The 15346-nt window shown below is 33.6% G+C and overlaps 1 protein-coding gene across 1 annotated transcript; it reads left to right on the top strand.

The window, feature by feature from the left end:
• Window positions 1–8023: 8023 nt before the first annotated feature.
• Window positions 8024–10818, top strand: LOC18035607 (protein NRT1/ PTR FAMILY 1.2). Its single transcript, XM_006422734.2, has 4 exons — window positions 8024–8226; window positions 8382–8599; window positions 9044–9606; window positions 9682–10818. Exons 1-4 carry the CDS (start codon window positions 8130–8132, stop codon window positions 10559–10561), a joined length of 1758 nt encoding a protein of 585 aa, XP_006422797.2. The 5' UTR covers window positions 8024–8129; the 3' UTR covers window positions 10562–10818.
• The last annotated feature ends 4528 nt before the right edge of the window (window positions 10819–15346 follow it).

The following is a 15346-nucleotide window of genomic DNA, read 5'->3' as shown; positions in this document are numbered from 1 at the left end:
TCCCAAACGGTCCTTAATCTACAATCTTATTTTTAGGCAAACATGACATTGAGAATTCAACAAAAGGCATATGTTTTATCTTAAATGATTATATGTGTATGACGCAAGCATAAATAAAAACTCACCCAAGTGATACATGAAGTTATCTGACCATATTTCGATTGTGGGCAACAAATATTCCTGAGGTTTTCAAATGGTTTGAACCTTCAGGAACAATTTAATTAATGATTACCCTTACCTTTTACTAATCTTCGTTTTTCTATTGTTTGATAATAGTATTTTATTTTACTATTGTTGAATGGTGGAGTCAACAATTTTAGTCAATTGTGAATATATCTCTTTGAGCACAAAGCAAGGGAAAAAATAATAAATAAATATAATGGGTTTAATTCAAATTCTTTGTTCTCATAAGCAGAAGAACTCAGATTCTAAATGAACGAAAATGTCATTTGAATTGGAATTCAAACATGAAAATTCGAAGTATTTTTTTCCTTCTACTATTATTTTATTGGAACTTCTCTCGCTGCTTTTATCGAGCATAATGTACACAAACTTCAACCCATATACATTGTCGAGCTTGAAAGTTGCATCCAGTGAAAATGCTAATGTGGGGCGTGAACATGACTCTAAATTTGTATTTAAGTAAAGGATCCGAAAAAAGTTTATAGTTTACAATCTTTACACTAATTTGCCGTAAATTGAGAAAATTGTTGAAGGTCAAATAATCAACTATCCTTTAACCTCGAATCTTTATATATATTGCCATCCCTTCGGCGAATCCGATTCTGAGAATCTTATTAGTGGATCGTTTCTTAATTTCTACGCACTCTTTCTTATTTAATTCGGTAAAAGAATCCAAGAATTTTACCCGCCCCTAGGCAATTAAGGAGTAACACAAAACCTTGCAAACCCACCAACCAAAAACGTTGTCGGATTAAGCCTCTACATTTGTAATAGGATTAAAATTTTCTCATAGTGCCTATCAAAAAAAAAAAAAAATTCTCTCATAGTGTTTTCTTTTCTAATCTTTTTAAATTTAATAACAAAAAATAGTTTAATTGTAAATAAAGTGAAAAAAAAGTTAGTTGATTGTCAATATCAACATTTAAAATTAAATCTTGATTACTGATTTTACTAGGAAAGAGAAAAAAAGGCCAAAAAAGAATCCTTATTCTACATGATAAAACTAGCCTATTTTATCACTTACCCAACGAAGTAACATTACATTCTCTGTTTCTGGCCCTGTTTTTCAATTCAACAATGCCTCCTCCGTTGTGCAATCCAGTAGCCGCAGAGGCTCTATTCCCGAAGCTCATAAATATGGAAGCTGAAGCCTGCAGAGACATGGCAGAGGAGTTATTCATAAACAAAAACATTGATGCCGCACTCTACGCCATTAAAACAGCACGGCTTAAGAACCCTAATCTTCAGGGCCTCGATAACTACTTAAGCTCTTACATGGTGCACAAAGTCGCAGTGCAAACCAAAAGCTGGTATTTGGTTCTGGGTATCAAAGATCATAAAGCCGGAGAGGACGAAATCAGGCAGAGTTATGAGGGCTTGGCACAGTTGTTTCGTCCTGATGAATGTTCTTCTGTCGCTGCTGAGACTGCAAATTTGCTTATTAATGAAGCTTGGGAGGTTCTTTCCAATACAAAAAGACGGCAAGCCTATCACATTCTTATGGGTTATGATGATTATAATTATAACAACAGTAATAACAGATCGTTGTATAAGGAGCTTGCTCTCATCGGAAGGAACCTTTGCTGAATTTCTTAAGTTAAGAGAAATTGTCATCGTTGATTTTCAACGTAATTCAAAAGAAAATTCGATGATTATATGAATAAAAGATTATGTTATGTTATATGTTAAGTTAAACTTGCATATTGATCAACAAGCGCCAATGATGAATCAATCTTGATTGTCTTTATGCCTGATTCTCTTCTTAAGTCTTAGGCTAGTTGGTAATGCATTGTGCAGATTATTAATTAAATATTTAGTAAATTTATTTTTAAAAGTATTATGAAAGTCATATATATTTCATAAATTTTATTATTAAACTATTATAAAAATATAAAAAAATGAATTGAACGTAACATTGAATAAAATTTATGTATATAAAAGAATATAATTTTTTTTACACATTTATGATTAAGAATATATTGAGATTATCTTCTAAATTAATTCTATTATGACATAGTTTAAATTTTCATTCATATATAAAAGAATATATATCTGCTCTACTTTTATGTATAAGAGAGATTCTAAAGACTGCAGTTGCCAAGTGTCATTATCGAAATAGACAACCTTCAAGTTTTTCAAGCTCTAACTGAGAATTTTTCCAACCCTAATAGTTTTGGACTTATCATTGAGGAGTGTTGATCCCTAGCCATGTCTTTAGGAGAAGTTCATTTCTCGTTTGTGCACCGATCTGTGAACTCTGTTGCCCATTTTGTTGCTAGAGCATAAGATTTTATGTCAGGTCCTGCAGAGTTGAGTCGTGTTCCACCTCTGTGCTTATTAAACTATTTGTAATGCTTTTATGTTTTTAATGAAATTCCATTTCAAAAAAAAAGAAAAAGGAGAGATTCTAATGCCAAACAATTGTATAGCATGAAAATAGTGTCGTTGCAATGTGTTGGAAGTTTGAACTCAAATTTGCCCATCAAAATGGCACTGGCCACTGCGACTGAAAAGGAAAAGTCAAACAAAAAAAAAGAAAGATAAAGATTAGGAAATAAAAGGTGGTGTAATCCAAAAATGTTTTACAAGGAGATGAGATATGGTGCTACATTCATGCATGTGCTGTGCATATATATATGTGTGTGTGAGTGTGATAAAAGGCAAAAGAAATTATGCGCACTTCAATTCAGAAAGTTCTTTCACCTTTAATTAAGAACATGCAGTAATGGAATATATGAATGTATACACTAATGTCGTGGTATTATAATTTAATATAGTACCATCCAGATAAATTAAAAAATCTATTGATTTAACGAATATTAATATATTGATAGATAATAATTAATTAATTAATTAATAATATTAATCTATGAAGATAATATTATGTTTAGAACATAAATTTTTAGAGTGATGATACAGCCACAAATTTTTATACAAACTTATCTTGTACAAACTGATATAGCATTAATTCATTTATTGAATGAAAATATAAAATAATATAAATAAATCATGTGGCCAAGAGATATTTAATTTAACCAATGATTTAATGCCACATCAGTTTGTACAAAATAAATTTGTACAAAAATTTGTGGTTATAATTTTCATGATGTATAAATGTAATATAATTAGTGTAATGATTCTTTCAAACTTAGTGATATGATTTTCACTTGAGTGACGATCAAATGATTGAAAGTATAATGAAAAACAATAAAGATTAAAGAGGAAGAAGTTTAAGGTAATAGTTTCACCATCAAGACCATCTCACCCAAAGAAACACTTTAATTAATAGTGACATTAAATACTTTCTTGTTGCAAGGCACAAGGCAGATTCAAGATTTTAAAGTACCCTAGGATATATTTAAAAAAAAGTTATATTGTAAAGTGATCATAAAATTTTATAAAAAAAATAAAATACACATAATAAGATGAGGACATCAGAAATATTACACCAAATAATAATTAATTTAAACAAAATAATTATATAAAAATAGAAAATAAAAATGTAATTGAAAACAAAAATATAACTAAAATTGTACTTTTCGCGACTTCAAACAATAGAATTCATCAATTATGGATTTTGAATCAATAGTATCTGCAATTTCCTTCCGAATCTTGTATCACACTTTATTAGCAAGATTTTCAATAACTCTTTTTGAACATTAAGTGATATGTATTGGGCATTTTCAGGAGCATTTTCTAACACAACTTTATTAATTTTCTCATTCATTGTTGCTAATAACTTGATTAATTCAATAAGATTTCCACGATTAAGATAATAAATTGACTCATCATGACCTCTAAAAGCCTCTAAAAGTACAAGCTTGTTTTGCTAACCACTTGGTAGCTACTATTGAGGGTTTTAGCTGCAACCTATTCTCTAAAACTTGTTGTGAAGATTGTGCATTTATTCTTTTATCAATATGTTTAAATGGATCCTTACTCCTTTTTTCCATGGCAACATTGTGAAAAGAACCATGACTCCCTTCATGCAGTGCAAAAAAACATTTTTTTGTCACAAGAAAAATATTTCCAATTTTGACAACCATCAACAATGAATGCATCATACTTAGTTGATGTATCATAAAAAAGAAAGTATGGAAAACAAAATGTTTTATCTTTTGATAAGGAATACTCAAGATAAGGAAATTTTGAGAACCAAGAAAATTAAAATCAACGATTTTGTATACCATGTTTAGTTGATGGGTACTTTTGTAGTTCGAGTTGGAATGATCCAATATTTATATATGCCATCCACACATTTTAACGTTTATCAATAGGATAAGTTTTAATTGAGATGCGTAATCTGGGATCACGTTCTAAATATGGGGTGTCAATAGTAGATGGAATGTCAACTTTCTCAAATTCAGCTCTTTGAGATTTAAGAGAACTTGAGGCATCAATATTGCACGGAGAACTTGTTTCATTTGATGATTGACCACCATCTATTTTGGCAAAGAATGAAAGAAGAGTTTTTCTTAACTTGAATTTAACGGACATTATAACATATGAATTACTATAACATGAAACTACATAAGAATTAATAAATTAATTAATAATTACAAGTTTAATTAGCATGCTTAAAATAAATTAAACAATTAATTTTGTTCATCTTTTCCATTTTAAAAAAAATATTATTAGTGAAAAAATAACAATAATAAATCAACTCAAACTAATAAATCACAAAACTAATTACCAAAAAAAAAGCCAATTAAACATTCAAAATAATAAATTAAAATAATATGTAAAATAATAAATTGAATAATTTATGCAAGTTCTAAAAGTATAGTAACATACCAATAGAAAAATGTATAGATTGTAAAGAAATTGGAAGATATGAACGGATGATGAATTGTGGCTTTTGAAGCAATGACGGTGAATTGATGAAGAATGAAGAATCTAGAAGGGTTTGAAATTTTTTTGTTTTTTTCTAATGGTGTCCGTGGAAGTAAAGGAAAAGTAATAATGATGGATGATATTTTGTAATTAACAATTGATGGTATTTTCGTAATTAACAATTAATGACATTTTCGTAATTTTAATCAAACTAATTGATATTTTTTTCTTTTTTTTTTTCTATATTGGGATGCCAGCAGTAGGGGTAGGCAAAATATCCAACCTGATTTAAAAAATTTTTGGTTTGGATCGGATTGAGTGGTGAAGAAAATCCGATCGGGTGAATTTGTCTCAACCTGATCGGATCACGATCGGATCGGATGAAACCCGATACGATCTGAAAATCCGATCGAGTTGAGACAGAAATAAAAAAAAAAAATTAAACCCAAACCCGAACTACACACAGACGGAGTCATGAACTAAATAAAAAGGGACAAAAATTACAGTCACACACCAGTGCACACGGCTTCACAAACACCACACACACAAAGTCACAATTCACAAACCCTCAGGTCCCTCACAAAAAACAAAGCCAAGTCTGCCGCCATTAACACTTAGCACACACACAAACCAGCACTCAAGCACAAGCAGCTAGCCCACTGCCGACCAGCAGTGTACACGACCACACCCATTCACGGCCTCCGTCGCTCGCATCCCACTGCCGACAGGCAACAGCCACACGGCCCACACCCACACCCAAATCCAAACAAATGAAACACAAACAGTCAAACAGTCAAACACACACACAAAGTTCATGGAGCTAGCTTAATCCAACCACCACACGCAGCAACTGCCACCGAGAACGACGCCAACTGAAATCGAAGCTGATTCACGAAGATCGTGACCCGATCTACCGATCTGCTGCAACCAAGCACCGGATCCACGCCTTCAATCCTCCACTCCATCATCACCCGGTCCGATTGAAGATCCACTCGGCAAGCTGCACCCGATTCAAGCTCTATTTGGATTTTGGTTGTTGACTTAAGTCTCAAAGTCTTTTGAGTTTTGGAAATTGGGAGCCGACCTTTTGTACTTATTAAGTGATGGTATATAATATATATGCATTAGAAATTGGAAGCTGGATTTTGTAACCCGATCCGAACATAATTCGGATCGGATCGAGTCGGGTTACAAGTTCGGGTGGAGTTCGGATGGATTTTTATTTAACCCGACTAATCCGAAATCCGATCGGGTTGATCCGAACCCAACCCGAACTCGATTTTGCCCACCACTAGCCAGCACTTAACACTTCCGCCCCTGACAAGGCGGCAACAGCATACCGAAATTTCTTTTAGCATTATAAAAAATTAGAGATGAAGTTCAAGTAAAACCAATGTCAAGAAGAAGAAAGCAACATTGAAAATTTATTTTATAAAAAATTTATAAACAAATCATATGTATTTAGATTTAAGTTAATTAATTATTAATTTATGTATTAATTGGAGCTTATTAAAAAATTGAGATTCTTTTAAAATTTTAATTAATTAATTAATTTATTTATTAACTTATCAAGCCTAAAATCGAGAACAATAAAAATTATTATTCAATCAAATTAACACCTTTATCGATTACAAATTTAATGAAATTCTACTTTACCAATTTTTTAATGCGTAGATTCTTCTCGTTCACGTCGTCATCACGCCACCGACCGGGACCCACGGTGCCAAGGGCAACCACAGCACTAACTGGAAAGGGAGCTAAACTACCGACACGGGTACGTGTAACCAAGTGCGCGAGTTCAGCGTGTGGTGTCTCCCTCTCTGCACCTCGAAAGTTTGAAACAATGAAAAAGAACTTGAAAAGCGAGGTAAAGGTGGCCCGCATTTCCGAGAATGACCCTCCGTGCCGTGTTGCATTTTGGGTTGTTTTTAATTTTTACTGTTTTACTTTTAGTAAATTCAAAGGATGTGGTGTCGCGACTCCAGCAACTCCTGTTTAGTTGAGCATAGATAAAACGTCTGTATCCCTTGTTCTCTTTTCATTTTCTAAAACAACGACCATATTTTATCATTTTATATCAAACAAGTCCTAAATCCCAATTAAAATTGCCAAGATATGAGCAGCCACACCTTAGTCCGCTCATCTTCCGGTATTCATGAACATGTTCTTCAAATAAATCATATCATACTCCTCCTTTCTCCGAAGATTTTCCTTTAATTTATTAATTTTTTATACTCATTCTTCCCCATATATATATAGTAATTTAGGCTTATCTTATGTAGATATTTACTTGGCATCTTTATAATATTAAATAGAATAATAGTTTGTAATATTAAAATTTTAGAGACTATTTTTATGTTGAGGTTAAAAATTTTTTATACAATTTTATGCGAATAATTTTTATACAAAAAGATGAGAGAGCTGCAAAATTTTACACCATAAAATAACTGAGGGCTATATTATGCTTTAGGTTAAGTGATGACATGACTTCATTACTAATGTACTGCTCAAATTCGGCCCTAAATAAGGGTAATTATCATTTCTGAAGGTGTCGCAAACCTGTTTTACTCAAATAAACCAAGTATATTTTGAATGAAACAATATACAAATAGAGGGATCTATGTGTTATTCCGCCATTTTCTAAGTTATTCCACTTGTTTATTTATTTATTTAATTTCCCACTTCTTTCTTTTGACTAGCTGTAACTTCCAACTTCCCATAAAGTGGAAGTCACATCGGACGGTTAAAGAATTCAACACAATATCCCACTTTCATTAACTAATCACAGATTATTGGCTATTCCTTTCATAAACAGTTGTTATTATGAGATTTTTTCCCCCATACGCAGCATCTTAATTATTTAATTAAATTAGTACCTCTCAAAAGAAAGAAAAAGAAAACAAATTATCTAGTTAATTGGTAGCGTCGTTGATGTTCTTCCACTTTCTATCGTATCAGTGCTCTGCAGATGCATGTTAGCATTTCTCACTTTCGGTGGGTGCCACTACACTATATCTACTACGTGTAAAATCTCCTTACATAGATAATAGATTAGTCTCCGTAAGCACAAAGAAACAGAAGACTAAGCAAGCAAACAGCAACAAAGAATCAAAATGGAAACATGTTCAGAAGAAAAGAAAATGATCACAGAGCCACTCTTGATCAACAAAAACCCAAAGGGTGGCATCAGAACCTTGCCTTTCATCATAGGTAAGTTATTCATTCTACCCCCCCCCCCCCCAAAAAAAAAAAAATTCTTGTGCTTTTTCTTTTAATATGTATACTACATGCATGCATGTTGATGTTGTTACCCTTTTGATAAACTGTGTGTATTATATTTTATTTGCTTTATTTTTGGTGGACAGCAAATGAAGCATTTGAGAGGATGGCGAGTACTGGGTTTATGCCAAACATGATACTGTATCTGTGCAGAGAATATAACATGAAAATAACAGAAGGTACGAACGTACTCTTCTTTTGGTCAGCTGCTTCGAATTTTCTGCCGATTCTTGGGGCCTTTCTCGCCGATTCGTATGTGGGCCGGTATGCGATGATCGGTTTCGGTTGCATCACTTGCCTTTTGGTAATCTTTCACTTCCACGTTCACATCTACGATTTTCATTTTGGTGGCGCTTCTTGTGAATTTAATCAGGCTTTAGGTACTTTTTCAAATTGCGTGGACTAGACCTTTTGCCTTTTTTGTTGCTTCGACCACCTAAATGTCCTTTTCCTCAATAGGTGATAAAATTTATGTTTATTGTAATTTATATTTTGCATCAAGTAGCTATCAAGTTTAAATTATATTTAGTTGCTAATCTTAATTAACATTTCGCAATAGTTCTTTTTTATGGAAGCTGTAAAATATAAATTACTCTGCCGCTGGTAACCACTAGACTCCTAAAGGCCCTGCAGTATCAAGGATTTGGTATTATTTTTAAAATATTTGACCTGATTAATCATAGTGCATGTTAAGAAATTTAACCTTCTATTTAAATAGAGATGAAAGGACTAAATGATTGATTAACAGGGGATGGTTCTGTTGTGGCTGACGACAATCTTTCCCCACGCAAGGCCTCTAGCTTGTGACTACCCACTAAGAGATAGTTGTGAATCCGCTACAGGGTCTCAATTGATGCTGTTGTATTTGGCTTTTGGTCTCATGTCGCTTGGAGGTGGTGGCATACGGTCATCCTCTTTAGCCTTTGGTGCTGATCAGTTGGAAAAGGGAGATGGCATCAAAAGTAAAAGTGAAGGTGCCTTAAAGAGTTACTTCAGTTGGTATTATGTTTCTGTCTCGGCGTCATCTATGGTTGCCGTGACTTTTATTGTTTATATTCAAGATAACTTGGGCTGGAAGGTGGGGTTTGGAATTCCTGCCGCAATAATGTTGTTATCAGCTCTTTGTTTTTTTCTGGCTTCTCCCTTTTATGTCAAGTCAAAAGCTAACACAAGCTTGCTTTCTGGATTAATTCAAGTCCTTGTTGCCTCGTATAAGAATCGACATATAAAGTTACCATCACCTCAGGCTGCAGAAGAAAGGTACCATCACAGAGAAGGATCCGTGCGTCTCGTGCCAAGTGAAAATTTAAGGTATCAATTGCTTTCAGGTGCTACTGAAAATTAGAATTCTTACTTGCATTTTCTTAAATTTTATTTTCGGTCTAGGTGTTTGAACAAAGCTTGTATAATCAAACATCCTGAACAAGACTTGACTCCAGATGGAAGAGCCTCGGATCCATGGAGTCTTTGTACAGTCGATCAAGTAGAGGAGTTAAAAGCATTGATCAAGGTAATTCCTTTATGGTCTACTGGAATAATGATTGGTGTGACCCTCAGCCAAAGTTCATTTCCAGTACTCCAGGCAAGCTCCATGGACCGACACGTTAGTCGCAACTTTGAAATCCCAGCTGCTTCCTTCTGCATATTTACGATTATCACTCTGACATTATGGGTCGGTTTCTATGATCGTATCCTTCTCCCTCTAGCATCAAAAATCAAAGGGAAGCCGTGTCAACTAAGCTTGAAGCAGAGGATGGGGATAGGACTGCTTTTCTCTACTGCATCAATGGCGGCATGGGCAATCACAGAGACGGTTCGCCGCCGTATTGCAATTGATGAAGGACTTTCAGATGACCCGCGAGCCGTGGTGCAAATGTCGGCCATGTGGCTACTACCTTACCTTGTGCTCAGCGGCTTGGCCATGGCGTTCAACATGATTGGGCAGACGGAATTCTACTACTCCGAGCTGCCTAAAAGCATGTCCAGCATAGCCTCCGCCCTTCTCGGAGTGGGGTTGTCAGCGGCAAGCTTGGTAGCGAGCTTGATAATGAATTCAGTCGATGGTATTACAAGAAGTAGAGGAAAGCAGGGGTGGATTCCAAGCAATATCAACAAGGGTCATTATGATCACTACTTCTGGCTTCTCTCTGCTTTAAACATGGCTAATTTTGTATATTTTCTTGCTTGCTGCAAGGCTTATGGTCCATGCAGAGTGGAAGTCCATAAGGCGTTAGACGACGCGGATGACATGCGGGAGGAATGTTAGTTCACAATTTCTCTGCGAGTGTCTAAAATTATAGTAAGTTTCGTACAGAGTTAGTAATAGGAGCAGTGTCCAGTGTCAAAACTCCATAGTCGGTAAGTTACAGTAATAGGGCCAGCACTTTGATGTAATGGGGAAGGTTCCGTGGCCCCTTAAAAATACAAGATTCGAGAAAGCAATAGTTAGTGGGATTCAGCACCGACCTTTTATCTCATGAGATTCCCTTGTAACCTTTATTAGTTTTAAGTTTGAAAATTACAGTAAACGACTATTGAGGAATATGTTTCATAAGTAAATTTGCGTTCCAGCTCCCCCTCCCCATTTTCTTTTCTTTATAAACATCAAATTAACTTGATTTTTATTCTTGATTGCAATTAATTAAGAAAATAATAATAATAATAATAATAATAATAAACATGAGATTGCTACTGAAAAGAGAAAAAAAAAATCTCCTCTCTTTTTTCAGCCTTCAAATAAATCTACCACGCGTCCGATGGAGGCTGTTACAGATGTCGTCGTCTGCGTCTCTGTCTTCTTCCCCATTTAACAATCCAGAAGCCAGGGAGGCTCTGTTTTCCAAGTTGGCAGACAAGGAAGCGGAAGCCAGCAAACGCATGGCAAAAGAATTATTCAAAGAAGAAAAAATCGATTCCGCCCTCTGCGTCGTGGACAGACTGCGGATGAAGAACCCAAACCATCAGGGGCTGAACAGCCACTTCGCTTGTTACGTGGTGCACAAGCTAGCGGCGAAGAAGAGTTGGTACGCGGTGCTCCGGATCAGAGCCCTGTTGGGGTAAAATCAGTTTTTTTAATTAATTTTTTTTTAGAATCAATTTTATTCAATATATAAGAATTCGTAATTTAAAAATTATATCTTAAAAATCTGAAAAGATAAACAATCTTTGTTTTTTCTGCTGAAGTGATTTATATTCGCAGACCACGATTCGTTACCACAACTCTTGTTAAATCACGATCTGCCACTAAATAATCTTCTAGGTTATGACTAAATAATCTTCTAAGTAATGATTCAGGTTTGATATGCACTTGAAATGTGGCCGCTTTTATCATCATTAAAAGCAACTAGCAGGAGAAAATTTTTCTCTCAAAATTAGAGAGAAAAAATCTTTTTCTCTGATCTGTATAATGTGGCATCTTTCTTTCTTTTTTATTTAGAGAAAATAAGTTTTTTTATATCTTCCTTTAATGAGAACCTTAGATTCCAAATAATAAAAATCAAAAGTCACGTTACTTACTTTTTCTATCGGAGGCCCACCTTATAAATAACATAAGACCACTTACACACAAGCATATTAAATGTAACCTCCCACTAAATGATATGTTTAGGCTTTTGACCTAAATAGCTAGTTATCTTGCTTATTAATCATATAGTGGTGCAGCCAATTAAATGAGCTAACCTGGGGATCATTTGGGAACATACAATAATGGCTATAATAATTAAGCCTGTAATTAAATAAGTCTAATAATGTAATTCCAACTCTACTCTACTATAAAATTGGAACTGACCTTCACAATTGTATGTTCGAATAATAATTCATCTTAAGTCACATTGATTTCTTTATTGCACAATCATTAGTACCACATCATTAATTAAATCAATATCTCAATCACATCTGGTTTTCTCTAATGATCATTTTCAACATACTAAATGTGTTGACACACTCTGGTCAGAGAGTTCTATGATCAAGTGTCGGAAACCCATCAAGAGACGTGTTGTACAAATTCTATATTGTTAATCTATAACTCCAATACTCATAATTGTTTCCATCAAGATACTGGGTAATCTTGACTACAAGTATGTGTCGTACCAATTGGTAACTCAAATGGAATAATAATTACAACCATGTAATCATAATTAACTCAAGATTAAGATTACAGTAAAATCAATGCCTATGAGATTTAATAAGTATGACAGTTATTACAAAATTAATTAAATCTCATATGTGATCTTGTTCAATGTAGTCGTACTATATCAATAAATTCATACATAATTAAGACAAATCGTTCAATAAATTCATTAGAGTTTATATCTAAATAAAATGTCCAACTTTATTTATCAACTGCGAACTAATTTATTTAATCATAAGATAACTTGTATTTATGTCTTCTGTAAATCCACATGATGATCACATAAATACATATAATATGATCAAATGGACTTTACTCAAAATATTAATGCAATTAACATACTTGAATAAAATACCTAATTTATTTTATTAATCAGAAAAATTATTTATTACAATTAAATAAACACATATGCTTTTAAAGTGCATATTTTCCCAACAAAACCACTGCGTTGGAGTCGACATGATCAAGAAACGTTATGAGGCTCTGGTTTAGTTGTTTAAGCTGGATTGGTGTTCGTCCGTCGGGGCAGATACTGCTAATAAGTTAATTAACGAAGCGTGTCAAGTGTTGTCAAATCCGAAAAAAAGGGAGGCTTATGATTTGTTGATGGGTTTTGATAAAACTGTTCAGATTCATGCCGAGAATCAAGATCCTGAAATGAACGTTGTTGTCAAATTGGAAAATCAAGATCCTGAAGATAATAATGATGATAAGCCTAAGCCTAAGCCTACATTGGTAGAAAGGTTTAGGGGAAACACATCGAGCGTTGTTGCGTCGTCGGCGTCGTCCTCATTGCCATCGAGTGTCCCTCATAAGACGAAGAAGGTTTTGGTCGTGAGAAGGAATTCCAGTCAAGCTGCGGGGAATTCCGGTGACAAACTGTTGTATAAACGTAAATGATTGAGTTGAACATAAATTTTATTTAACATATATAAACATACAAATATGTATATATAATAATTGATAACTAAGATAAATATTTTATATTATTAATTTTATTTTTTATTTTGCCATCTCAATATAATTGGTAATTATAATAATAATTCCTTTAAATTTAACAATTTTATTTTTTAATTAATAAAGATAATTTTGAATTTGTATAATTTATATAAGGATATATATGAAATTGTATTAAGTATAAAATTGATTCTCAAAGTCGAATTTAAAAATTATTTTTTCCATGTTTTCCAAAATTCGTTGTAGAGAATGGGGTGATTTTACCAAAGTAATTTCTTAAAAAAATTATCGAATACTAAAATTAACTTTTATCTTTTAAAATTACTTTTAAATCTCCTTAAAACTCTCCCAAACGGTCCTTAATCTACAATCTTATTTTTAGGCAAACATGACATTGAGAATTCAACAAAAGGCATATGTTTTATCTTAAATGATTATATGTGTATGACGCAAGCATAAATAAAAACTCACCCAAGTGATACATGAAGTTATCTGACCATATTTCGATTGTGGGCAACAAATATTCCTGAGGTTTTCAAATGGTTTGAACCTTCAGGAACAATTTAATTAATGATTACCCTTACCTTTTACTAATCTTCGTTTTTCTATTGTTTGATAATAGTATTTTATTTTACTATTGTTGAATGGTGGAGTCAACAATTTTAGTCAATTGTGAATATATCTCTTTGAGCACAAAGCAAGGGAAAAAAAATAAATAAATATAATGGGTTTAATTCAAATTCTTTGTTCTCATAAGCAGAAGAACTCAGATTCTAAATGAACGAAAATGTCATTTGAATTGGAATTCAAACATGAAAATTCGAAGTATTTTTTTCCTTCTACTATTATTTTATTGGAACTTCTCTCGCTGCTTTTATCGAGCATAATGTACACAAACTTCAACCCATATACATTGTCGTTCTTGAAAGTTGCATCCAGTGAAAATGCTAAGATGGGGCCCTGAACATGACTCTAAATTTGTATTTTACTAAAGCATAGGGTCCGAAAAAAGTTTATAGTTTCTTTACACGAATTTGCCGTAAATTGAGAAAAGTGTTGAAGGTCAAATAATCAACTATCCTTTAACCGCGAATCTTTATATATATTGCCATCCCTTTGGCGAATCCGATTCTGAGAATCTTATTAGTGGTTCGTTTCTTAATTTCTACGCACTCTTTCTTATTTAATTCGGTAAAAGAATCCAAGAATTTTACCCGCCCCTAGGCAATTAAGGAGTAACACAAAACCTTGCAAACCCACCAACCAAAAACGTTGTCTTGTCGGATTAAGCCTCTACATTTGTAATAGGATTAAAATTCTTTCATATTGTTTTCTTCTTTTAATCTTTTTAAATCTAGTAACAAAAAATAGTTTAATTGTAAATAAAGTGAAAAACAAAGTTAGTTGATTGTCAATATCAACATTTAATTTTCAATCTTGATTACTTATTTTATTAGGAAAGACTAAAAAAAATGCCAAAAAGGAATCCTTGTTCTGCATGATAAAGCTATCCTATTTTAGCACTTACACAACAAAGTAACATTACATTCTCTGTTTCTGGCTCTGTTTTTCAATTCAACAATGCCTCCTCCGTTGTGCAATCCAGTAGCCGCAGAGGCTCTATTCCCGAAGCTCATAAATATGGAAGCTGAAGCCTGCAGAGACATGGCAGAGGAGTTATTCATAAACAAAAACATTGATGCCGCACTCTACGCCATTAAAACAGCACGGCTTAAGAACCCTAATCTTCCGGGCCTCGATAACTACTTAAGCTCGTACATGGTGCACAAAGTCGCAGTGCAAACCAAAAGCTGGTATTTGGTTCTGGGTATCAAAGATCATAAAGCCGGAGAGGACGAAATCAGGCAGAGTTATGAGGGCTTGGCACAGTTGTTTCATCCTGATGAATGTTCTTCTGTCGCTGCTGAGACTGCAAATTTGCTTATTAATGAAGCTTGGGAGGTT

The sequence above is a fragment of the Citrus clementina genome, unplaced genomic scaffold, assembly GCF_000493195.1.
Source record: "Citrus clementina cultivar Clemenules unplaced genomic scaffold, Citrus_clementina_v1.0 scaffold_8, whole genome shotgun sequence".
Lineage (NCBI taxonomy): Eukaryota > Viridiplantae > Streptophyta > Magnoliopsida > Sapindales > Rutaceae > Citrus > Citrus x clementina.
The sequence above is the reverse complement of the archived record's forward strand: the minus strand, read 5'-3'. Positions and strand labels throughout refer to the sequence as shown.

Coding starts and splice junctions, on each gene's coding strand:
- LOC18035607 (XM_006422734.2), top strand. CDS start 8,130: ATGGAAACATGTTCAGAAGAAAAGAAAATGATCACAGAGCCACTCTTG. Junction 8,600..9,043: donor GTTGCATCACTTGCCTTTTG/GTAATCTTTCAC, acceptor ATTGATTAACAG/GGGATGGTTCTGTTGTGGCT. Junction 9,607..9,681: donor GTGCCAAGTGAAAATTTAAG/GTATCAATTGCT, acceptor TTTTCGGTCTAG/GTGTTTGAACAAAGCTTGTA.